The sequence below is a fragment of the Cyrtonyx montezumae genome, unplaced genomic scaffold, assembly GCF_038088225.1.
Source record: "Cyrtonyx montezumae isolate F1298 unplaced genomic scaffold, pur_monq_1.0 scaffold_3, whole genome shotgun sequence".
Classification (NCBI taxonomy): domain Eukaryota; kingdom Metazoa; phylum Chordata; class Aves; order Galliformes; family Odontophoridae; genus Cyrtonyx; species Cyrtonyx montezumae.
In genome coordinates, this window is record NW_027072034.1 from 22,444,359 (window position 1) to 22,469,890 (window position 25,532).

The 25,532-nt window shown below is 42.2% G+C and overlaps 1 protein-coding gene across 5 annotated transcripts in view; it reads left to right on the forward strand.

The window, feature by feature from the left end:
* FARP1 (FERM, ARH/RhoGEF and pleckstrin domain protein 1) overlaps window positions 1-25,532 on the forward strand; it is a 202,859-nt gene that overhangs the window by 30,929 nt on the left and 146,398 nt on the right. For all 5 annotated transcript variants that reach the window (XM_065740806.1, XM_065740810.1, XM_065740807.1 and 2 more), the window contains exon 2: window positions 9,825-10,020. In XM_065740806.1, coding sequence (XP_065596878.1) covers window positions 9,850-10,020 — 171 coding nt within the window. In that variant the 5' untranslated portion in view covers window positions 9,825-9,849. The remainder of the gene's footprint in view (window positions 1-9,824; window positions 10,021-25,532) is intronic.

Sequence of the window (25,532 nt, forward strand, 5' to 3'; positions counted from 1 at the left end):
TAGAGACTAAACCTGGTTTAGGAGCTCTCTTTCCATCCTGTTCTCCACTGACTATACAGGGGGACTGTACATGAGCCTCTAGTGCTCATCTTGACTGCATCACATCTAGAGTCTCCCTACTTCTGAATTCATTAAAAAAACATACATGATTGTTTTTTAATCCCAGAAGGTAGCCCAACGGTACAGAAGAACCATCTTTACGTAATACTTCATTCTCTATCAGAGCACTGTGGATGTGAGCTGGAGTAGACTGCAGTCTGAACAGCAATCCAGAAGTCTTCTGTTTGCAGAACTTCCTTTATAAGCTGAGCAACCAAACTTGCTCTGTACCTGTGTCCATACTGCTGACCTTCAAGCTTGAGCTATTTTTCTTATTACGAGCTTTCGGTGTTTCATTTCTTTGCTTCCACACAAATGCTGATCCATTAGCCTAATGAAAACGTTCTGGATTTATGTCAGATTTTTAATGCATTTTTTTCTGGGTAAGAATCTTTTCAGCATTTCAGGTATGAATGATCTGTGCAGAATAACGTGAAGCATGAACACTTTGTTAATGAGGCAGTTGTTTGCTTAGGAAAATTGAACTTTAAAGATAAGATTTTCCCAGAAATCTCTGATATATCCCCACGAGAAACTGCCAAAGAGCCATAATACAATGATCAAAGCTCTTGAAAAAATCCTCTCTTCAGTTCTACATACTTCTTACTGAATGTGTTCTGGATTTTTAAAAAGGATAAATCTGTCATGCCCAGGTATTCCAAGACAGATGCCTTGCTTGAGGATTGGATACACTGTCAGGAAACAAATGAGGGGTTGTTTTTTGCTTGGAACATAGTTGATACAGTTGCTTCTTTCAGGGCATCTAAAATTCACTGTTTTTTGCTGCAATGGCCATCCATGAGCATTGTGGCTGCTACAGAACCCCGTGCTGGCTGAGGTGGGCAGGGCCCTCTGTGTCCCTGTGTCGCAGCCCCTGCTCCAGCAGCACCACCCAGAGCAGGGTGCCCAGGCCATGGCCAGGCGGCTTCTGGAGAGCTCCAGGGAGGAGACCCCACAGCCTCTGGGCAGCCTGTGCCAGTGCTCCGGCACCCACACAGTGCAGCACTGCTCCTGCTGTTCAGAGGGAGCCTCCTGGGCTCCAGTTTGTGCCCGTGGCCTTCTGATCTGGCACTGGGCTCCACTGCATAGAGCCAGGCTCTGTTCGCTTTGCACCCTCCCTTCAGGTGTATAAGATTCTCCTAAGCCTGCTCTTTAGGCTAAACAGTCCTTAGCTCTCTGAGCCTTTCCTCACAGGGGAGGTGCTCCAGTTTCTTAATCATCTTTGTGGCCTCTTGTTGGACTCTCTCCACTATGCCTGTGTTTCTTTTGTACTGAGTTCCCAGGACTGGACACAGTATTCCAACTGCAGCTTCCCCAACGCAGACTTCAGGGGAAGGATCACCTCTCTTAACCTCCTAGTGCTACTTTGCCTAATAGAGCCACTATTGTTAGCCTTTATAGCAGGAAATGCACATTACTTATTCATGTCCGGCTTGGTGTCCAGCAGGACTCCTAGATCATTTTCTGCAGAGCTGCTTTGCAGCTGTGTGGCACTGAACATGTCGTGGTACCTTCAGTTGGCTGTTTTTCCCCCTAGTACGGGACAGTGTACTTCTTCATGTTGAACTCCTTGAGGTTCCTGTCAGCCCACCTCTCCAGCTTGTCCTGAACCCACTGAGTGGCAGTGTGGCCTTCTGGTGAGTCAGCCACTCCCACCAGTTTTGTATCATCCATGAAATTACTGAGGGTGCACTCTACCCCATCATCCTGACCTTTAATGAAGACATTAAACAGGACTGGCCCAGGATTGACTCCTGGGGTACTCTGCTCATTACTAGGCTCCAGCTTGGCTTTGTGCCACTGACCACCGCCCTCTGGCTATTTTTTGATCTGCAATTTTAACTTATTGGCTGTCTTTCATCATTAGTAGTTGTGGTGTGCACAAATTCTCAGCTGTTCTTCATTTTGGAGCAGGAGTTGAAGGTGGTTTATTTGTTTACATCAATTCACCAATATTTCAAAACTGCAGATTTTACAGGTGGAATACTTTTAGTTGAAGAGCTTAATATATTTTTATGATCATACTTGCTTGATATGAATCTGCCATTGCATTGTGGAGAGTAATTGGGATAACATTTCATCATAGAATGGCTTGGTTTGGAAGGGACCCGAAGGATGACTGAATTCCAATCTCCTTGCCACAGTTCCTTCAGCCTGTCTTTTTAGGAGAGGTGCTGAGCCATACTGGCCGTGTGTCTGTCCCTCACTGCTTCAGATTAAACTTTTTTTTTTTTTTTTTGTCTTCCTGTACCAATGTGCATGCTATTTTATTTCAGTATTATTTTTTTTCCACATGACTTTAAGCAACTTGCTTTCTGATGTCGTGATTATGGACGTTCTGGTGTATATTAATGAAAATGTGGCTTTATTAACAGTTCATCATTAGTGTACAGAATTTTCCCTTACTGAGGACAGCGCAGATCTATGACTTGCTTTTGGCAGGGCAATATATTTATGCCTACTTTAGCATTGTCCAAGGGGAAGGGAGGAAAAGGAAACACTAAGAATCAGCACATCATAGGAAGAGGTCTCAGACTCTGTGCGCATCCTGCTGCCACTGCTGTTGGAGCATTAATGTTTGGTGCAGCTCTGGATGGACCCTGGAGATGGTGGCATCTTCTGCCTCACATATTTGGCACAGCTTTTCTCTCTGAGGCCTCTGTGTTCGATCTATGCCAGTCGTCCTTTCTTTCCTCATAACTCCTTATGATTTCTTTTAAACGTACTCCAATTTGTCAAGTTCTGTGTTTTTCTGCAAATGCAGAGGTACTTAGAACTGAAGAAGAGTACTTTACAGGAGTGTTTTCAAGCTACTTTTCCTTGTAATCCTCTATGTAGCTGAGCATGACAAGCACTTACTGGTAGTCTGCCTGGATTGCTACTCCACATTTGTTATCCCTTGGAAGACTTGGATTTCGTTTGTTATTTGTGAGTCCTCCAGTGCTGCCTTAGTTCTTCCTGTTGGTTTATAAGTCATTGAGATGGTTTGAGTTGTTTCTTCTGGTATTACGTTGACTGCATTAGTCTCTTTCAAATGTTTAGTTGCTGTGCGATATAGGGATTCAGGAGTAGGCCAGCAGCCCCAGCCTTGAAGTTGCTCTGCTCCATGGGCTGTAAGGATGACCATGCCACTCCACTGCACCCGTTTTCCCCACCTTTAAGAGATGACTAGCGTACTGTGTGCTTCCATCTGTACTTTCTAAGTGTGCTTAAACAAAACAAAAGAAGTGGGGAAGGCCTCTGTTCCCGGTGGCTTCCTGAACATCTTGCAGCAAGTGTCTAAACCTCCTTGTCTCCTAGGAAAGCAGAGTAATTATTAGATTAGATGGGCATGTATTCCAGCAGGCATTCTGTTGGTATTTCAAACAATGTCTTGTTTCTTCTTTTTTTCCTCAGTATTTCCTAATTTTTTGTGACCTTTTGTTCTCCTCATCAAAATAAAAAGAAGCGTTGCTTCTTCTCCTGGGTTCCTTTAGAGGACTGCTTCGTCACTTTAATTGGTTTTCCTCCTGCTGAAGTAAAACATATGGAAACTTTATTTGACCTGAACTTTTCAAGTACTAAAAAACACACCTGTTCAGGCCTGGGTTTGAACACTGAGACCTCAGTGGCATTGTGCTAAGGCCCATCTTGGCCTTCATCCAGCTACTGCACAAGTATACACACAGAACTTAAAAAATTGGTCTGAGCATGTAGTGTCTGTTTAAATGGATTGTTAACATGTGCTTAAGACAAAAACACGTTTACTTATTTATCTGCTGACACACATAGCTTTGTGTAGTGGGTGCCCTGCAGGTGCTGTAGGTAGCATTATGTGAGATGGCTTGAGTTGAGCTAGTGGTCTGCCAGCAGCTGCAAGGACTGCTGGCTGTGCTCTGCTCACCCTGGCTTTAGGTTAGCCAACGTGCCAGGAGCTGATTTAATTTGTGAACTCAGCAAGGAACAAGACACTAAATTATTTTATTTTGGATTAGCAAGGTTTGTTGAAGGGTCTGAAGAGTTCATAAGTTCATAAGTTCATAAGTTCATAAGGTTGGAAAGGACCTATAAGATCATCTAGTCCAACCATCCTCCTATCACTATCTCTACCCAACTACTAAATTAAGTCCTTAAGCACCTCATCTAAACGCTTCTTGAACGGCGCTAGGGATGGTGCCTCAACCACCTCCCTAGGCAGGCCATTCCAGTGCCTGACCACTCTTTCAGAAAAGAAATGCTTCCTGAGGTCTAATCTAAATCTTCCCTGGCGCAACTTGTGGCCATTCCCTCTCGTCCTGTCATTACTTATCAGGGAGAAGAGGCCTACCCCCTCCTCACCACAACCCCCCTTCAGGAAGTGGTAGAGTGCTATAAGGTCTCCTCTGAGCCTCCTCTTCTCCAGACTAAACAATCCCAGCTCCCTCAGCCGCTCCTCATAAGACTTGTGCTCCAGGCCCCTCACCAGTTTTGTTGCCCTTCTCTGAACACGCTCCAGGGCCTCAATGTCCTTCTTGTAGTGAGGGGCCCAAAACTGAACACAGTACTCGAGGTGCGGCCGCACCAGAGCTGAGTACAGGGGGATGATCACCTCCCTGCTCCTGCTGGCTACACTATTTCTAATACAGGCCAGGATGCTGTTGGCCTTCTTAGCCACCTGTGCACACTGCCGGCTCATGTTGAGCCGAGCATCAACCAACACCCCCAGGTCCTTTTCCTCTCTACATTCTTCAAGCCATTCTGCCCCAAGCCTATAGCATTGCATGGGGTTATTGTGGCCAAAGTGCAGGACCCGGCACTTGGTCTTATTGAACCTCATCCCATTTTGCTCAGCCCAGCTGTTCAGCCTATCCAAATCCCTCTGAAGGGCCTCCCTACCCTCAGGCAGTTTGACACATCCTCCCAGCTTTGTGTCATCTGCAAACTTACTGAGGGTACACTCAATTCCCTCATCTAGGTCATCAATAAAGATATTAAACAAGATGGGCCCCAAAACTGACCCTTGGGGGACACCACTCGTTACAGGACGCCAGCTGGACTTAACTCCATTAACCACTACCCTCTGGGCACGGCCCTCCAGCCAGTTCTCCACCCAGAGAAGAGTGAACCTGTCCACACCACGGGCTGCCAGTTTCCTTAGGAGAATACTGTGGGAGACCGTGTCAAAGGCCTTGCTGAAGTCCAGGTAGACTACATCAACAGCCTTTCCCTCATCTACCTGTCTGGTCACCCAGTCATAGAAGGAGATGAGGTTGGACAAGCACGACCTGCCCCTGGTGAACCCGTGCTGGCTGGGTCTGATCCCTTTATTGCCATGCACGTGTCGTGTGATCTCCCTCAATATCATCTGCTCCATAACTTTCCCTGATACCGAGGTCAGGCTGACAGGCCTGTAGTTCCCCGGGTCTTCCTTACGGCCTTTCTTGAAGATGGGAGTCACATCGGCAAGCCTCCAATCTTGTGGGACCTCTCCAGATAACCAGGAATGCTGATAGATGGCAGAAAGTGGCTCGGCAATCACCTCTGCTAGCTCCCTCAGCACCCTTGGGTGGATCCCATCTGGCCCCATGGACTTGTGGCAGTTCAGATGGAGGAGAAGATCTCTGACCGTCTCTGCTTGAATCACAGGGGGTGCATTATGCACCCCGTCCCGGACTTCCAGGTCAGGGCAAGTACCATGTGGACAACTGTCCTGTCTATTAAAGACAGATGTGAAGAAGGCATTGAGAACCTCAGCCTTTTCCTTATCATCTGTGGTTATATTGCCTGCCTCGTTGAGTAAAGGAGGGAAATTTTCCTTAGTTTTTCTCCTGCTGTTAATATATTTGTAAAAGGGTTTCCTGTTCTCCTTTACAGCAGTAGCCAGCCTAATTTCAAGCTGGGCTTTAGCATTTCTAATTTTCTGCCTGCAGATCTTGGCCAGTTCTCTGTAGTCACCCCAAGTAGCCTGACCCATCTTCCAGAGGACATAGACTCTCCTTTCCTCTCGGAGTCTCAACAAAAGATCCCGGTTCATCCACACTGGTCTTTTGCTCCTCCGGCTTGACTTACAGGACTCCGGGACACTTACAGGACTCCGGGACACTTACAGGACCTCCGGAAGAGGGTGAGAGTGTCTTCAAAATTCTCAGTCCAGTGTCCAAACTTGATCCTTCTCATTGTGACAGACATCAAGTAGCCTAATTCCCTTGGGCTTTGCTTAATATTTGCTCATTACTGTGTTGTTGCATTCTGTGACCTTCTTGGCCATCTAGATCAAAGTGCCCTAGAGAGAAGACCGCAGCCTGTCAATGTGCTGTTATTTTAGAGTGACTAATTGCAATCTTGTACGCGCTTTTTTAAAATTTCTTTTTATAAAAGCGTAGTAAATATACTGAGCCAGTGTTAAAGGTGCCATAGTGAGTGAGACTAGCATCATACATAAGCAAAACTTGAATAATATCCAATGTAGCGTGCTGATATTTGTATGTGTATGTATGTGTGTGAGTTTGAAAAAGGGAAAAGGTATGCTTTTAATTTGCAAGTAGCAAATGCATATGATCATGGTGGCTGATACATAATGATCTTTGCTTCTAAAGCAAAGCATGCATATGTAACTGAATAGTTGTAACTTGCACAAGTTACTCCAAAAGCAATGCCTCCTATTTATTTCCACAGAAACTGAAGGAGTTAAAAAGCATAATAACACTATTGGAGCTACAAAATGCTATTTTTCAATATAGTGACCACCATTAAAGGACTGATGCAGATAAGCTGATCAGGTTGTTCTTCATTTTGTGGTATGACAGCTGTGCATGGCTGTCCAGAACGTGGCTTGTCTTTCATGTCACTGTTGCTGCACAGCTCACCACTTCACTGTGCTCACTTCCACTGTTTATCTCCATTATGTTCAGCAAGTGTCAATGAGTGCCAGTAGTTGCCGTTTTTTCCACATGGAAGAATTCAGTGACACCCCTTTGTTTCATACACACTTCCGAGTGAGATGCCTTTCTGTCAGACTGCCCCTCTGCTGCCATCTGTCACACAACAACAGCCTGTAATGGAATACTGGCAGGAAGGTTCACCCTCTACTGCCATACTACCATCATCTGCCTCTGACGTCATGGGCCAACATATTAAAATGGAGGGCTTGACTTTGCGAGCAGCCCTCTTATATTAAAAGAGTTTTTATATTATGAACTGCTAATAGTAATAATAAAAGTCCTCTCAGCTATGTATGTAAAGTGGTTTGGCTTATACTTTTCCTTCATGTTTCTTTTGGCTCCTAACCTTGGATCCTTTTTCCGTGTTTCACCAAGTGTATTTGCCTTTCTGAATGTGTGTGGGCCACTGGATCATCCAGTCAGAAGAACATCTTCTGAAAGGTGTGAACTCCAGAATATTTCCTGATGTTGATTATTTAACGGTATCACTTGAATTGCACTGGATTATTGATTCCCCCATTTTGGATTTGATGAATAGAACATATTTCCCTTGTCTGTATGAAATATAACTATCCAAAGACTGCTGTTATAACACAGCCATTGTGCGGGCCCTTTCTTCAGTACTGGTGCTGTATATGGCATATGGTGACTTCAGGAAAGCTCTCAAAACAGCTTTTGAATTAGCAAGGCTGTAGAACAGTACCTTTGTGTGTAGTGGCATTTCCAGACAGTGTGTGCTTAAATTTTCCTGCGTACTTAGGTGCAGGAAAGTCAGACAAGTATACCCGGAGTGTTGCTGTGCAGCTTTGTCTTTTGTCTTCCTGCCTTCAACTGCAGCTTTCTTGTTGATGCTTCTTGTCTCATACAAGGTTTTAATTAAATTAATTTTAAATAATAAAATCAATTGAATCCATTCCATTTATGTTTTAGATCACAGTGCCAGTTGATGAAAATTGAATTGCATTTGCTTCACTGCTATTTGGCTTGCTCTTGGGTGGTTGCAGCAGCATCTCTTTCAGCCTGGTGATCAGGCAGTGCTGTTTCATTGCAGAAGTCGCCAGTTTGTGGTGATGTACTGTGTTGTTCTGTGGGCAAACCTGTACGTTTCCCACTGACTTTCAGTTCTTCTTCACTTGTGCCTATTGAATTGAGATGGAGAAGTGTGTGGTCCCTAATTTTTCATCCTCTGCCTTCTCAGCTATTGCATTACTTCTTCTCTGTTAATCAAAGCACTGTTTAAGAAACTTTTACCCCAAGCTGCTTGCTGACTGAAGTCAGTGGGAACAGATCACTCAGGAAGTGGAAGAGTGATGTGCAGTAAATATATATATCCTGCTGAAGACAGGGTTGTTTTTATTCCCTCCTTATGGTATCTTATTACATGGTACTTTATACCACTGTTCTTTATAGTATGCTGTAGAACTCGTGAGACATTTCACTACATAAGACTGTATTGTGCTTTTTTTTTCCCAGAGGCTTCTCAATAATTTTAACCTCAGAGTAAAATCAGGCTGTGAATGGGAATACTCTTCTTGTGCCCCTGTTTGGCTGGAAAGTTATGTTTCCATCCTTTGTGTGTGCTCTATGTTTCTTTTTTTTTTAATGGTCATTGATCAGCATATAAAAGTCACAGGGTATGGAAATGTAATTACTGAGAAAGACAAATAGACAGTAGCAGCAGGTTACATCAGAAACCTAGCCAGAATGTCAAAAGACAGAGGGGGGAAAAACTGAAATAAAACTCTGGTGTGATGTGTAAGACTTGACAAGTAAAACTAATGATCCTTGAATTAAAAAAGAAGGTTGAAAGCTGTGCCAGTTAATGAAAAATCACGCTGAATCATTGTTGGAGCTCGTTTCCCTTTCTAGGATAGAGTATTTATTTGGCAGAGATGCACTGCGTAACATAGTGCAGGAGCTGCATGAAAACAAGATTAGTGAGCCAGTTCCTGAGGTTTCTTTCCTTGGATACCACGAAGATATCACCATTCAGTGAGCTGTGCTGGCAAACTAGTACTGGTGGAGCCTTCCGTCAGCATGGAACATTCCTTGAGGTTCCCTTGCTTACAGGGCTCTCTGAGGAACCACAGCAAGGCTGGGGAACTGTGTTTTTCCCAACTAGTGACGCTGCTCTGGCTTTTTTAGACTTCCCGTGGCCTATTCTCACAGACCTTGACCTACCACTGGGATTGCATTAGGCTTTTCATTCTAGAGCAGAACTGATCCCTGAAGAAAACAAGATATTGAGGCCATTTAATTAAGGTCATCTTGTGCCCCTTTGTCTTTCTTGCTTCACTGAGCCTTAAGCAATGTAGAAGTGCGAAAGGACTGGGGGAGACTGCAAGGAGTGAAGGAAGTAGTGCTGATATGGCCAGGAGGGAATGGTGCTTGGGAGGCGCTAAGTTGCTCTCCTCATCTTCCACCCAGGTCTGGGAGCCCTGGCTTTGGCTGCTAACAGCCTGATTTGCAAGTATATCAAATTAGTGATATAGAAATTGTGATATAGATTGTATCTACTTGTTTCCAACATGGTCTTGTTGTGTTTTCCGAGAGAAGGCGTATTTCTTTTTTCTCATTGTGTGGTAGCATAGCCAGACTGTCTTCCCGTCCCCAGCAGGTGATTCACCTCTGTATTTTGAAAAGTATGAAGTTTGTCTGGTTTTCCTGTCCACGTGTGATACATAAAAATATATTTATAGCAGTATTACTTCATGCTAAGGGTCATGTGGTGGTTTATCGGTTTTAAGTGCATATATCATAATGCTTACATGCAACAGCTGTTACTTATAAGTGATACAGTCTTCTTTGCCTTTATTCCCTTATCAGATATAAGAAACATTTCTCTCTAAACATGGGTGAAACAGAGCAGAGACCAACAGCAGGATCCCGCTTAGGAGCTCAGGAGAACGCTGGGATCAGTACCTTGGAGCATGGACAGAAACCACCTATGACACCTCCAGGAAAACTCATCTCCATCAAAATTCAGATGTTGGATGACACACAAGAAACTTTTGATGTTCCGGTAAGGATATGAGGATTGGGTGCTTTAAAGCCAGTTGTTTTGTTTTGTTTTATTTCAGCTCTGCAATTTTTTTGGTTAATGGCATCTTGTAGAGAAAATGGCAGTTATATCAGTGTTAAATATATGTGATGATGCAACAGAATAATGTTGAACAGTTAAGTGAATTGTAAATTACAGTATCTGGTTTCTGCCTAAACAGGAAGTGAATGTTTTGGGTGTTATTTTTATCCGTTCATATATTACATCACTGGTTTCTCCTACTTTCTGAACATTTGATGCATTTCCTTGGTGCTCTTGTGCACTTGATCTAGTAAATCATAGCACTAGATGCTTATATTACTTTTCCTCCCCCCCTGGTGATTTCTTATAGTGATAACGTGAAATCATCAATGTTATCACCTATTTATCACTTGTACAGGCACCAAGTGATCACACATGCAATGAGGGCAGGGCAAGAATCAAAGCTTCCCCATCTAAAGTTTTTGTGGTCACTGCACACTGATGTTAATCTAGGTTTGTACTTGCCAAGTGTGCAGACAGTTACAACTGCTTTTCTGTGTGTGTGTGCGTGATCAGAAGAACTAGTTTGAATTAATTTTGATACAAGTAAAAGTGATGTTTTATACTATCTATTAGCAACCACTAATGACCTTAACATGCTGCGCTCAGGTGATTAATACAGTAAGGCTGTCAAACACTGCTGCTGTTATGGAAGAGTACAGGAATGTATGTGTTCCAGAGTTCTCGATGTTCAGTGAATAGGAAACTGGAAACCTGAGTTCAAATTTCATCCTTTGTTACGTGTGTTTTATGTTGCCATGGTAACCTCCATGCCTTGTTGGCTCAGTTTTCCCTTCTTTGAAATGGGGGGTAACCAGCAAGATGTATAGAGCTCACGTGTATCATGCTGCATAAAACTGCTTATGCTTGCTGGTGTAATGTTATCCCCGTATTAAACTTGAAAGAGTTATGATTAGGAAAAGACGCATAAAAATTAAGTTTTAATTGTTTGTAAGATGTTTCTTGTTATGGTGCTTGTTATGGTTTTGCACCCTTCAGAACGTCTATCACGTATCTACAGTGAGCAGAATAACATCAGTAGTTTTGGAGTACGCACTGCTGTCCAAAAATACAGATATAGTTTAAAAGAGCAGATTCTGGTGAGAATTCTACTGCTTACTGTATGTAGTATGAACGCTCGAGGATGACAGATGATAGATGATGATTTTATTTTCCCAGCTGTTAAAAGCTTTCAAAAACTCTTGGGAAATGACACAATTAATTAAAGTTGATGATGCTCTTTAACAAACATTCAGTAGGAACTATTTTCAGATCAAATCCCTTTCATTAAACTGTGTAGAAGCAAACGTGAGTAACAGGTGGCTGCAGGAGAGCTGTGTAACTCTAGCTTTGCTTCTGGCAGCTTGAGAAAGCATTTTTTCCACCTTCAGTATTAGAGGATTCCCAGATTACACTCTGTTTATAAACTTAAGTGGCTTCTGGAAGACCTAGGTTGTAACAACAGTTCAGATCACTTCAATGTGAATATTTTCTCAGGCATTTATTTCATAGCTACGTCCACTCAATGAGAGTCCAGTTGGTTTTAAAATCAAAGCTTCTGAAATTTGCAGGATGCTTCCATTCTAACATACTTTGGAGCAGATTTCTAAAGCTTTTTGCCTTCACATTCTGTGTTGCCAAATGAAGCTATAAACATGATTTTCAGCCTACTCTAAAGGGCATTAATTTTTTTAGTCCCATCTCACAGAATTGAGTTTTTGTTTTCAATGCACACTAATTGGGACGTTTATTCACGTTGGAAAAGCCATGTTGTCATTCATAAGTATGTTTTTTTTTTTCTTTATGACCAGATTGGTGCAGTATGCAGAGAAAAAAGGAAGTGAGGCTGTTTCAACAAAATATTTTACGAAGGAGCTGCAAATACTGCTTTGAGCAGGAGATGTTAAACATCTATGCCTGAGCACATCTGTGCATTTGCTTTTTAGTGAAGTAAAAGTATTTTGCATGACTGAAGGTCTGAACTGCTTTTTTCCAAAACTTGGGCTCCTGGCTGAACCTTCCAAATAGAGTATGACGATAAGCTGTCATGTTTTTCACAATTTCAGGAGTTTACCTGGACATTATTTTCTCTGTAAGCAAACAAACCAAACTTTGGCTGGTTTTATGGCTGCTTACTCTGTGCTTTGTGGGACGGCATGAAGTTTGTCATGCCACTTTACTGTTTGCTGGTGAACTCTGTGTAAAAATAGAAACTGATGCTAGTGCTTCTCCTTTGTGACCTCTGAGACAGAAGTAAAATAATTGGGACTATCCATCTCCCTAGCCTTCCTTCCTTGCTACTCGTAGAATTTTGTTTGTTGTATTGTCAGTCTACCCATTAGCTAAAACTGGAACAGTCTTAGTCCATGTGATCTTTTCCTGTGTTCTATGGGTTTCGTGTTTTAATTATCTTCCAGTGGGCAAGATTCAGTCTCATTGCACTCAGGCAATACGTTTCCTCCCACCATATGCAAATAACCTATTTATTAGAGCACAATCTCTGAGATTTCTGTCTGCTCTGTATATAACAAAAGAAAAACACGACCTACTTCCACTCCTCTCACCAGCATTGCTGCTCTTTGGGCTGGTTAAAAATGAAGTAACTACTGTCGTTTCTCTTTCACCACAGAGAAGTCTTGACCAGGTTTTGGTATTAGTGTTGGTGCTATCTAATTATACCATGTCCAGCTCACATTAGTTTCTCAGATATTTTGTTAACGTTGTATTGACTACCTTTAATTTGAAAGGGAAGCATAAAATTTGTCAATTAGCTTCTCAAGCACGTTTCTCTGTGTTATGCTCTAAGAAGTACTTCAAAGTTATTCAGCTTCTTAAGACTGAATTTCTGTACCTTTATTATTCCGTCCTGAACTCTCAGACAAGAGCTGGCTTCAGCTGCAGTAATAGATGCCTGAAAATCAGGCTGCTTGCTCAAGGCTAATGCTCACACAGTGCTCGGAGGCGTTGGCTGTGGTAGTGGCTCTGAATGGGCTGTGTGAAAATACGTAATCACTTTTTTGTCTCTTTTTTTTTTCTTAGTTTTTGCTTTTGAGTATGCCTTCTGATTAGGCTATACATGCTGAAAAATTAAAAAAATATTTAGATATGCTAACTGGAGGTACTCAGAGATCCAAATTGCACCGGTCTCGTTTCACCTGATGTTTGGCTGAGTTGTGACCATCTGATGAAGTGAGCAAATGCAGTCTTTCATTCCACTATGTGAAAGGACAACAGCTTTCACCAAAATGACTAACGTGAAGGAGGAAGAGCATTTTTTCTAATGTGTACAGATAGTGAGAATCATTTCTAGGTAGATGTAGAGCATTTTGTTGAACGGTAGGCACTTCAACTGTATGGCTTATGAAACACAACAGGTTTTGTGTACTATACAAGAGATGTAGGAATGTACAGTTCTGCTTGTATTCTGTTCAGTTTTAGATCTAGTTAGTTTGAAGAGAATGGAGTTGATTTTCTATATATAAAAAAAGCAAAAATAAAGTATTTTCCTATTTTTTTTATCTGGTCTCTCCTGGAGGTTCAAACCAGTTTAAATCAATAAGTAATTAAGTTTTTAAGGACAGTGAAAAATAATTGATGGTTGTATTTACTGGAGATCGTTCTGGAAGGGGGGGGGAAACACCTTAATGTTTATGCCACTATGGCATTTACATTGTTTATACCACTGGGCCAATTATAAAAATAAACAGAATCTGCTTGAAAACTACTCATGAGCTGAAAGAATCAGAGCTGTTCCCTTCCAGGTAACGCCGAAGGCACGACAGATTCTCATGTGAAGCTGCTGTGATGACTCAGTGACTCAGAGCGGGTTTAACCACGACTGACATGATGCCTGTCACTGGTCATATCAGAGTCCGTGGGTGAATGGTGCTGATCTGAATGGAGTGATAGTACTGGTGCTAAATAGAAAGTCAGAGCTGTTTCTTCCCCTCTAGAATCAAAGGTGAGATCAGAGTATATCACCGGAGGTGAGGGTTCTTCTTTCAGTTAAGCTCTGGTCTCTTTAATTAAAAACAAACCACACTTCTCTTTATTGTGTCTGAAAGAAAATAGCTGCTGCCTTGTTGTGGCTGTCTTTTGGAAAGACCAAAACATGCTTGCCTGTCAGATTACCACAGTTTATTAAACATCTGTTTTCTGTCTTATGTAAACTGTCTTTCCCTATGAATGTGTTCAGGCTTAGTGAAATACTCAGGCTTGGAAAATGTCATTCACATTGAGGGATTAACACCTGGTTTATTAAGCGAAAAGAATCTCTTAATAGAAAGCTGGGCGAAGGTATAATCCTTAGTAAACGTCAGCTGTAAACATTTTATTTCTATTTCCTTTCTCAGTAGAAGAGAAAAGACTTCCTTTAGAATACCTGAGAATAAAGACCAAACAGTCTTGGTCTGCAAGTATTTATCTTCCACTGGAGTTCAGATGTTGTGTGTTGGCGGGGAATTTCTGTGCCTCATGCTCAGACTTTTGAAGAAAAAATGACCTCATAATCCTGCTCGGGCTGTTTTTCTTAAGGCTCACGTTCTGGTGTGGGGATTTTGGTTGGCTGGTTTTGCTTGTTTGTGCAACCATATAAAGGCGGCTCATATTCCCTTTGTGGGGAAAGTACCTTTTATTGAGAGTACTCCTAGCCAATTTCAGGCTGGTATATGTATGTCAGGAATAGCTTAATGTTAAAAACACTCAGTACTTAACAACAAACGTTACGTGTGCTACCTTATAAATTTGCACAGGCATTGTGTTACTCTATTAGAAATTTCAGCTAGGTTTTATAAATGCATACATTATTTCCCATAACATTTATGGGCTGTGGTAATTGCTCTGTCCTAGATATTTACCCCTCTCCTCAATGCATGTATTATAACCATTACTGTTTCTCAGGGAATAAAACAGTGATTTAAAAAGGACATCAGACAATAAGGCAGTGCAGGAACATGAAACAGTGTTTTATGCTTTCTTGGACAGCTTCAACTGTTATATGAACTGCGTTTTTTTTCTGGCTTAGGAAATGAACAGCAGCTCAGAAGTCAGTTATTTGTCACCCTGAGACTTTTTTTTCTTCACATGACTGAAATTATCAGTCTGTCACAGTCGGACTATTACCAGTGGACATCAAGCATTTAAATATTCACTGACTGTCCCCCCAGCCCCACTGGATGTTCTGAAATTTTAAGAAAAAGATTTTTTTCTAATTCTGAAACACTTCAGTTGCATTTTTCACAGAAGAGTATCAGGAAACACCCAGTAAAAGATTATTAGAATGTCTTTGTTGAAAGGCAGAGATTTTTGGTTACTTGTGATAACAATTTACATGCTTTTGAAAATGGAAGAAAAAATAATCTGGAAGCGAAACTCTATAACTTGAAGCAGCAGACTATTTAAAATGCTGGGTTTTTTGAAATATTTGTTTTGAGTAGTTTGTTGGTTTGATTGTTATAGTATTCTGTAGAATGAATGGAATGAGTGGGAATGTGTAATTGCTAACAAATCCACTGCATTTTCAGACTGCGTGGGTGAGTGGGGTCACTACTGGAAGGACTGGAGACCAATGTGGCAAGGAGTCATTATAGCTCTCTAAACTGCCTGAAAAGGAGGTTGTGGTAAGGTGGGGTTGGCCTTTTTTTCCTGCATAAGTAGCAATAGGATAAGAGGGAATGGCCTTAAGTTGTTCTGGGGAAAATGCAGGTTGGATATTAGGAAAACTTCTTGGAAAGGGTGGTCAGGCACTGTAACAGGCTGCCCAGGGAGGTGGTTGAGTCACCATCCCTGGAGGTGTTAAAGAAACATTTAGGTGTTGAACTGAGGAACATGGTTAGTGGGTAATATCAGTGGTAGGTGGGCAGTTGGACTGGATGATCTTGGAGGTCTTCTCCAGCCTTGGGGATTCTTGGATTCTCTCATTTTCAGCTCAAGGTGTGTTGGGAGGGATGTTCTGATTTGGGTCAGAAGAAGGAGGGAAGCTGAGCTGTTGTCTGCTTCTTCCTCCCCTCTGAGAGTGAGAGTTGTCTGTTCTGGCTTTAAAGATTTTAAAACTTGATGTCAGATTCTCAGCTAATCACTCATTGCTTCCTAGCTAAGGATGAAAACATCGTACCTTCAACAGGCTGTTCATCATGCCTGACTCAGATTTGTGTTTTAGGACAAGATTAATTGCTCCCTGGAGTTGCTTGTATATCCCCATAAGGGGAACACAGGGCAATAGTTTGATCTTCATTTATCATCTAGGCACCTAAGTTGTTGTGTATTTTGTTTCCTTCTAGTCCCATCCATGGGAAGTGGTGAGTCTTTTCTGTGTCTGGTAGCCAGTCAGCTATGATGGTGGGTATGTAATACCTGCCATAGTGCTGCTTTTCTGTCTCCTGGTTATAATGGAGAAGCTGCAAAGTAAAGCATGCTTTGGAGGAATGATGCATTAGTGCTGTGCTTCAGTGGTGCAAATGCATACCATCGTTTATTTACTTAAGCCCATTCTTTGCTGGAGAAGGTGGTCAAGCTTTGGTTATTTTCTTTAAGTTCTGTATGAAAAACAGTTGTCTTTGCTTTTAGCCATATGCTCTGCAGGGACATAATAAATGAGCTAGATAAGCTTCTGGGAGAAAATAGCTGCCTTCCCCCTCCCTTCCTTTCTTCCCTCCTTTCCCCCTTCCACTCGAGTGCGATTGTTTAAATGGCTGTGTTGTCTGCAGCTAAAGAGTGGCAGTGTAAGGATGATGCTTTGCAAGAGTACAATCTCATGTTAGACTTCAGGCGTTTCAAAGCACACCCAGCTTATGCTTTTGCACTAAAGCTTGAGCAAAAGATCAAGGAACTTGGGATCAGATGTGAAGTATTACTGGTATGTGATTATATCGCACAGCTCAGTGAATGGCCACTCAGAGCACTGAATTTCAGTAACTTGAATTTCAGGTAAAAGCAAAGCTCCCTGTAACTTATTCTCTCACCTGTTTGAGAGATGAAGGCGCTTTTATCGCAGAATCCCTTTGCAGTTGCTTTCTTCATTATTTTGAACCGAGTGAATAGCTATTTTTATAAACAAAGGCTTGAGCAGCACAGAATAAAATAGTAGCACAATTTCATATATTGCCTGTTCCTTTCCCTTTCAGTGCATTGTCTGTTGTATATGGTCACATGTTAACAATTTTTGCCTGGTGATAACACAATCTGTTGAAGTGCCTCTCTACAGGTTTATTTGTCTGCTCTTGGTTCCTTGCTCTGCATGCAGTCTTTCTGTGCCATTTAGCTTGGGATATTAGTCTTTGGGCTTGATGCCTGATGATCATGTGGGCATAATCTTGCTCTTTTTCTTTCTTCAGACCTCAACTCTGCCACAAAGCCTCTCCAGCTCCCTGTGTCTGCAGGATGCCTGGGCTGCTGTGAGCTGATGGAGCCACAGCCTCAGCAGCTGCTAGAGGTGGCACTGACCTGTCTCCCTGCTGCACTGGCAGAGATGCTTGTCTGGCCCTGTGGTAAAGCAGCTCACAGGGCCAATCATGCATAAAAAGCTTCATTTTCATCAGCCTAGCTGGAACCTGCTGCTTATTACAAGATGAGGTTGATGCCTCATGGGATCAATGGGAGGAAATGTGCAGGATTGTCCTGGCAGTGCTTCAACTTTGAAATGGGAGGAAAGGTGGGAGGAAAGGTGCAGGATGGGAGGAAAGGTGCAGGATTGTCCTGGCAGTGCTTCAACTTTGAGTGAAGCTGCCATAGTCATACAAAGCTGCAAAGACAGAAGAAAGAAGAATAGTGCTAGGGTATTCCAACCATTATAATGTATAAGTATCTTACTTCATACTGGTTTGCATTCTAGTGCTTCCTTGCTTGGCACTAAAATGTACCCTTTATTGCTTATTCTCCTTGTCTTCTTTGCCTTTCCACAGCTCCTTTGCTGGTTCAATTTCTTGCTACTCATATTGTCCAGACTAATGGCAGAAAGATTCTGGAAGTATCTCCTAGGTATTCAACCACCTTCCTTGTGATGATGACTTCCTTCCTTAGCAGAATGTTAGGATGTTGTTACTACAAGTCATGTATTGGGCCGTATGAAGAAACAAGAGTCTATCACTTTTAGATCTGCACCATAGAACTAGAGAATCTCTCTGTAATGGGATAGTGAAATTCCCATCCAGATGCACCTGCAAGACAAATGTGGTGCTATTTAAAGGGGTTCCAACCAGTTCCCAGGCTGAAAAGTCTTTAGAAGGCTTAGTAGAAGGCTGCTTAACTGTCAGCTTGTTTCCCTTGCTCCAATGCGATGCCTTGACAAGGCTGTGATTACAGCACGTACACACAATTAAATATTGCCTTTTACATGACAATGCATAAATCACATAAAATGCATGGCTGGAAATGTCTGCCAAGGTCTTTGTAGCTATCCGAATAAGGCTAGTGTGTTAAAGTCATTCTTGGATAAATATGTCAATTTTGAATGAAAAGTGATGTGTGAGACACACATCAAATGCCTGATAACAAATACAAACAGCAGTAGCAGAAGTAGATTACAGTATCTCTCTTTCTTATTCACATTCCTTAAAAGGAGGCTTGAACTGATAGAAATTGCACAAACACAACACTGCCAGAATATAAAAAGCAAATGGTGAATTATAACTTAGTGCCAGTTTGCTTTTTGATGGCTTACTGGTGGATGCATATATTCATGGAATTGTAGAATCACCAAGATTGGAAAACAATTCCAAGATCATCCAGTCCCAAACGTCTACCTATCACCAATATTGCCCACTAAACCGTATCCCTTAGTATCACATCTAAATGTTTCTTGAACACCTTCGGGATGGTGACTCCACCACCTCCCTGGGCAGGCCATTCCAGTGCCTGACCACTCCTTCAGAGAATAAATTATTCCTAATATCCAAGCTGAACACTCCCCCCCGCCTCCCCCGGCACAACTTGAGGCCATTTTCTCTCATCCTATCACTAGTTATATGGGAGAAGAAGCTGACCCCACTACCTCCCTTCAGACACTGTAGAGTGCAATAAGATCTCCCCTGAGCCTCCTCCAGACTAAACAATCCCAGTTCCCTCAGCCGCTCCTCATAAGACTTGTGCTCCAGATCCCTCACCAGTTTTGTTGCCCTTCTCTGGACATCCTCCAGGGCCTCAGTGTCTTTCTTGCAGTGAGGGGCTCAAAACTGAACACAGCACTTGAGATATGGCCTCACCAGTGCTGAGTACAGAGGGGTGATCACCTCCCTGCTCCTGCTGGCGATACTGTTCCTGATACAAGCCAGGAGGCCATTGGCTTTTTTGGCTGCATTGGCAAGATATTCATACAATACACAGCAGCAGGCAATTTTTCTTGTTATTTTGATTGTTACCTTCTCACCTAGTTTTCTGATTGATCCTGGAGTCCTTTCTTCTTTTGCTCTTCAATTTGCCTTGCTTTTGTAATCCTGGTGCTGTTCTCTTACCTTAATACCTTCATGTGGTTCTCAATGAGCTTATTTGTAATTATTTCCACTTAGTAGATTGTGGACAGTATTTGTATTTGGATGTTGTGTAATTTTCTGAAGCTTTTACTTCATGCCCAAAGGGAACATCTTTTGCTTTTAGAGGACTTGTGGTATTTTAGTGCTTTGTTGCATAGTACTGATGCTTGGTTTTATTCCCTTCTGTCATCTAGGTCCTGTTCTATCTAACCCATGGTAGATGAACTATCATTCATAAATTAGACATGTCCTAAGCTTTCTTCTGTTCTAGAGTTTGTCAGACCATTTGAATTTTTAATTTTTTACTTCACACTGAAGGATTATTTTGTATTTGTGTCCTTTGAAAGTCTATGGAGACTTCTAAAAATAAAATTCAAGTGGAGTAAAGATGGTTGGAATAGCTGGTTGTGTCACAGCACGTTCAGCTTGGCAATTCTGACAGTCTGAAGGAAAAGCAAGGCAGAAACATCAGGCTGCAGGGAAGCAGGATTTGTGAGCAGGGGGAGATTTCATAGCTGTAGCTGCTGTAAAAAGTCAACAACAACAAAATGCTGAAAATGTCATGAAATATTCTAGATTTACACCAGATGCGGAGCTGATAGATTTTCAAACTTTTTGAATCAAGTCAAACTAGATTGCTGTTAATAGTGAAACAGAATTAAGAGAGAATGGTCTCGTTTCATTTAACATAAGCCGAGTCTTGCATTGGTGTTCCTTTTTGTATCTGTTCCATGAAGTAAATAACTCCAAACAGGTATGTGCCTTTCAGAGGAAAGGTCACCTCTCTGCAGAGCATTTCCAATCTGTACTGCTTATGTTTCGTTACAGGGAAGATCACATATACAGTTTAGCCAGGAGAGGTGGAAAAGGTTACAGAGGAAACAGTTCAGCATTTTCTTGGTCCAGGGGAATGATCCTTTGATGGATCAGTTAACACCTTTGATGCACTGAAGTGACTTAGTTCCTATGTAGATGTAGTTGTGTTTCAAACATAAATGTGTTGTCATTTTGAAAATGAGAAGGGCTTATTTCAACGTCAGAGATCCCTTGTAATATGGACCCAGAAGATTTCATTGCATCTCCCACAAAATAAAATAAAATAAAATTGTCAGTTAACTACATACGTGATGTATTTGAACGTGTAAAAATGTTTGAAAAAGACAGATCAGAGCAAAGCTGACCAAAGAAATTATGGTAGATTAACGTGTGTAGTGCAGGGAGTTTCTTCAGAACTGAATGGTTGCATGTGTTTTGATTTGATTATGTATTTTTTTCTCAGTCAGAACTTCTTTAATGTAGGATGGAATTTCTCGTGGTTTGGAAAGGCAGAAAAGGCAATCCTCTTTTGGTGGACATTTTTCAGAACTCACAACCCCCGTTTGCCCACAGAGCACGGTATTCTGTAGATGAGCACTGATGAAACAGTGTTTTCATGCTTTGGTTCTAGCAAGTGTTGTTGTAATGCTAGTTTTGTCTCAAGGTGCAACAGGGGGAGATTCAACTTGGGTATGAAGAATTTCTTCTTTGCAAGAGGGGAAGGGGCATTGCTGCAGGCTGCCCTGGGAGGTGATTGAGTCACCGTCCCTTGAAGTGTTGAAGGAAAGGGTAGATATAGCATTTAGGTAGATGGCTGGTGGGCATTGTTGGTGGTAGGCGTGTGGTTGGACTAGATGATCTTAGAGGTCTTCTCCAGCCTTAATGATTCTATGATGCTATAAGAAAAACAAAACAACAGAGCTTGAGACCTCAGTAGTATGTTACTGAAAGTTAAACTTAAAATTACCTCCTTCAGCACCTGAGAACTTCATTAATTCACTAGCAATGGCCTCGTAATTATTTGAAAAGTAGAATTTTTGATGAAATAGAGCTTGTCAGTCTGACTGTTAAGTAATATGAAAGGACTACATAAATAACAAAAACAGATATTCTTGATTCTGTTCACGTTTTACTTGTGAACTTTTAAATTCTCTTTTTCTGATGCCTGGCTAGTTTGACTGTATTGTGGTAATTCCAACAGATAAATAATGCCCCTCTCCCACTGACATCTGAGCACCACTCACAGGAAACTTAATTGTCCTTTATGGACATCAGAGCCACTCACTGGTATTTTTCAGGTGAGCAGAAGTTATTGGTGGCTTCGGTTTTCATTTTCATTTCACTTTGTTTTTCCTACTCTAAACTGATCCATTTGTTTCCTTTATCTCTGTTTTGTAAGGTTTCAGCTGTTCTACTTAATTTGCATCACAAAAATGAGCCAGTTGTTATTACTGGGAATGACTGTGTTTTAGTGAATAATAATCTCTTCAGTCACTGTCTGAGTAGCAGAGTGATTTGTGAAGAGGATGGGTCCATTTCTAGGAGGAGAAATCTGCTTGGTGTTTGCTTGCAAAAGTGTGATGGAAGAAGGAGGGGGAGAGTTGGGAAAACAGGATATCTTGAGAAACCAAATAAATGGAGAGGGAGATTGTATTGGGTTTTTATAAAAATGTAACTTCCCAGATGTATTTTTTTTTTCCATGTGCTTGATGCACTGGTGATCAGATGCATTCATGTCTTAAACAGCACAGCATGACTGAGGCCCTTCAAGGAGCAGCATGACAAAGCAGCAGTAACTGCACAGTGTAGTCAAGTGCCAGAACTAGAGTCAGGATCCCACCCTCATTCCCATGTTCAGTTGCCTCCTACCAGATACTTAGGCATAGCAGTGAGTTAATGGTGTAGCTCTTAAAAATTACTGCTAATTGCAAGTTTTCTATGTTAATATGATTAATTTGTACCAAAAGCTGTAGTTAAGATACTGCTAAGGCACAGTTGTTGATACAGCTGTGAAGTTGCATGTGCAGCCATAGCATAACTTCCTGTGCCTTTCTGTACATGTGCAATGGCAGAAGGAGAAAGACTGGCTGATTTTCTTTCTTGCAGGTTCAATATAGATATCAGAAGAAAGATGTTTTACAAATTACAATGTTTAAAGATATGTTAAAGCAAAAAAAAAAAAAACCCAACAACTCAAAAAACAAAAATCCCCAACCAACCAAATCATAGAATCAAAGAATGGTTTGGGTTGGAAGGGACCTTTAAGATCATCCCAGATATAGGCAAGGACACCTCCCTCTAGACCAGGTTGCTCAAAGCCCCATCCCGCCTGGCCTTGAATGCCTCCAGGGAGGGGACATCCACAGCCTCGCTGAGCAGCCTGTTCCAGTGTCTCACCACCCTCACAGCAAATAATTTCTGCCTAATATCTAATCTAAATCTATCCTCTTCCAGTTTAAAACTGTTTCTCTTCATTGTGTCCCTGTATGCCTTTAAGAAGTTCCCTCCAGCTTTCTTGCAGGCCCCCTTCAGGTACTGGAAAGCTGCTATATGGTCTCCCCACAGCCTCTGTTCTCCAGGCTGAAGAGCCCCAGCTCTCTCAGCCTGTCCTCATAGGAGAGGTGCTCCAGCCCTGTGACCATTTTTATGGTCCTTTCCTGAACCCACTCCAACAGCTCCATGTCCTTCTTTGTGTTGGGGCCCCCAGACCTGGACTCAGATCCCACCTGGAGTACTCATGAAAGTGGAGTAAAGTGGAAGAATCACCTGTGTCAGTCTGCTGGTCACACTCCTCCTGATAGAGCCTAGGATACTGTTGGCCCTCTGGGCTGCAAGCACACATTGCAGGCTCATGTTGAGTCTTTAATCAGCTGACACCCCCAAATCCTCCTCAGAGCTTCTCTCAAGCCATTTTCTGCTCAGTCTGTACCCATAAATCAACACAGGCATTTACAGATACACTGAAACAATGGTTGCTTAACTTTCAAAACTAAACCTAAATGATGAATTTAACATCAAGGTGATGTAAGTCAGCTTAAGCCAGCTCCACACTTTTGAAGGCTGCAAGCTGCAGAGATCTAAAAAGAAACCCAAGCTTCTGAAAACAGCCGTGGTAGAGAAGAAAATGCTAGTTTGGATTTATTTTGATTTTTTTTTTAACCTGCTTGTCAGAGAGGTGCTGTAATGTTTTGAGTTCTCAGAATATAGGATTTTGTCCCTAGCCAGGAACTCCGTCCCGGGTGGCTAAAGGGAGTCTGCTGCTTGGCTTCACTTCTGCTCACTGCCTGTCGCTGCCCTATGACTTTCCTAGCCCATTCAGCTAATCATCTCCTAGACTCTTGCCCTCTTTTAGCTCTTCCAGGGCAGAACTGCCACGTATATGATGCTGTGGTGTGGTGGGTGCTGACCCATTGACTCCCACAGGACCGGCTGTCTTCTCCAGGCAGGCAGGGAGGGTGGCAAAAGCAGCTGGAGCATGCTTCCCAACATCCAGCTGAGCTGACCAAAAACATAATTCCAAATACTGAAAAGATAAGCTTCTTGCTACTTTGGGAGCAGAAATTCCAGTCCTGACTGATTTGTGATTCTTGAAAAAGATCAAAGCAGAATTGGTGAGGCCAGTACTGCTTCTCCTTCTCTGCTTTCATTTTCAGTTTCTCTGTGAAGTTTGAGATTGAGTTGTTGAAAGGGAATGTTCATGTTTAAAACCGAACTGGAAATATTTTCTTGTGTTCATTATAAGAGAGCGGAAAATTTTCCCTCATTGGTGCAAGAAAGCTTTTACTGAGCCAAGGTTAAGCTAAGTATAATGAGAAGTCAATAAAAGTTGTAAGTAGCTTGAAAGTTGTTCAAGTTTGTGTGAACTTCTATCATGTGAGCCTTTGTCCCGGTTAGAAAATGTTTAGCTTGAAGGTTAAGATGAATGAGGTGACTTTTGATTATCCAAAGAATGAAGGCTGTGTTGCTGTCCCCATTCCTGCTCCTTTGCATATGGTTCTTTCATCCGTTTAGTCTGTGCTAGTAAAGAAAGAGGACTGTTTGAAGAAGGCACTGTGGAGCACTCTGTCTCTCATCCAGCAACAGCCGAATACTTTATGGAAGTATATTAAGTCCCTGACAGGAGAAGGTAGCCAGCTGGCTCCTGCAGCAGGATGTTCTTATTCTCCCTCACAGCCGAGGAGAAGGAGCTGGCAGCACGCCTGCTGTGCTTGCAGGGGGAGAGGGAAGGCACAGACTCCTGCAGTATTTTAACTCGGTGGGCTCTTAACCACAAAAATACAGGAGAAAGAAAGCTTTTCAAGTCTGCCTGGGCTACCAACTGGAAAGTGGCGAAGGACTGACTTTAGTGTGGGTAATTAGCACTTGAAAGCCTCCATGGTTTGGGATAGCTTAGGAGTCTGCCTGCTGAAGGGCTGCAAGCAAGTAAAATAATTACACTGGTATTTGTCTTGTTTGAAATGGCACGCACAGGGGAGGTGTCCCGCTGTCGAAAATAGTGATGTAACAGTTCTACAAGATTTAGAGTTTGGATATTCTTTCATTACCCTTTTCTCCTCCTAGTGAGCACAGTTCAAGTCCAGATGATGGTGTAGCCTACCAAGAAAGATAATTGGAAAGAAAGAAATTCACATTATAATTGGCAAGCGCACCAGAGAGAGAGCACTAGATCAGGGCTCACCATTTCATTACGCCAAGTTTTGAAACAACAGGAGATACTATCCAGTTGATCATCCATTTCAAAAGAAGCAAGCAGGTGAAAACAGCTTTAAGGGGTTTTCCCTCCACAACCAATTAGTGCAGGAATGGATACATGTGCTGAACTACAAGCATCTCAACCAAGCCAGACCTGAGGCCATTGTTTTCCAGTCTGTCATCCTCTATGTGCTTCCTGGAATGAACTCTCACAAGAAACAGTATGTGGGTGCTCCATTAACTGATAAAATGAAGCTCCTCATTTACATACTGAAGTTGTCAATGCAAGAGAAGTTTTAAGTAGTGTAATGAAGGGATCTTGCTGGCTTGCATAGACTCAAAGGACAATCCAGATTTGAGTTCTGTGTAGATGCTGTTCAGTGACCTCTACTGGATTTTATAACTCCCAGGTGTATTGTAAGTACTGAAGATAAAGATGATATTAAAGATAAGTGCTGAGACCCCTCTGGGTTTTTGGAG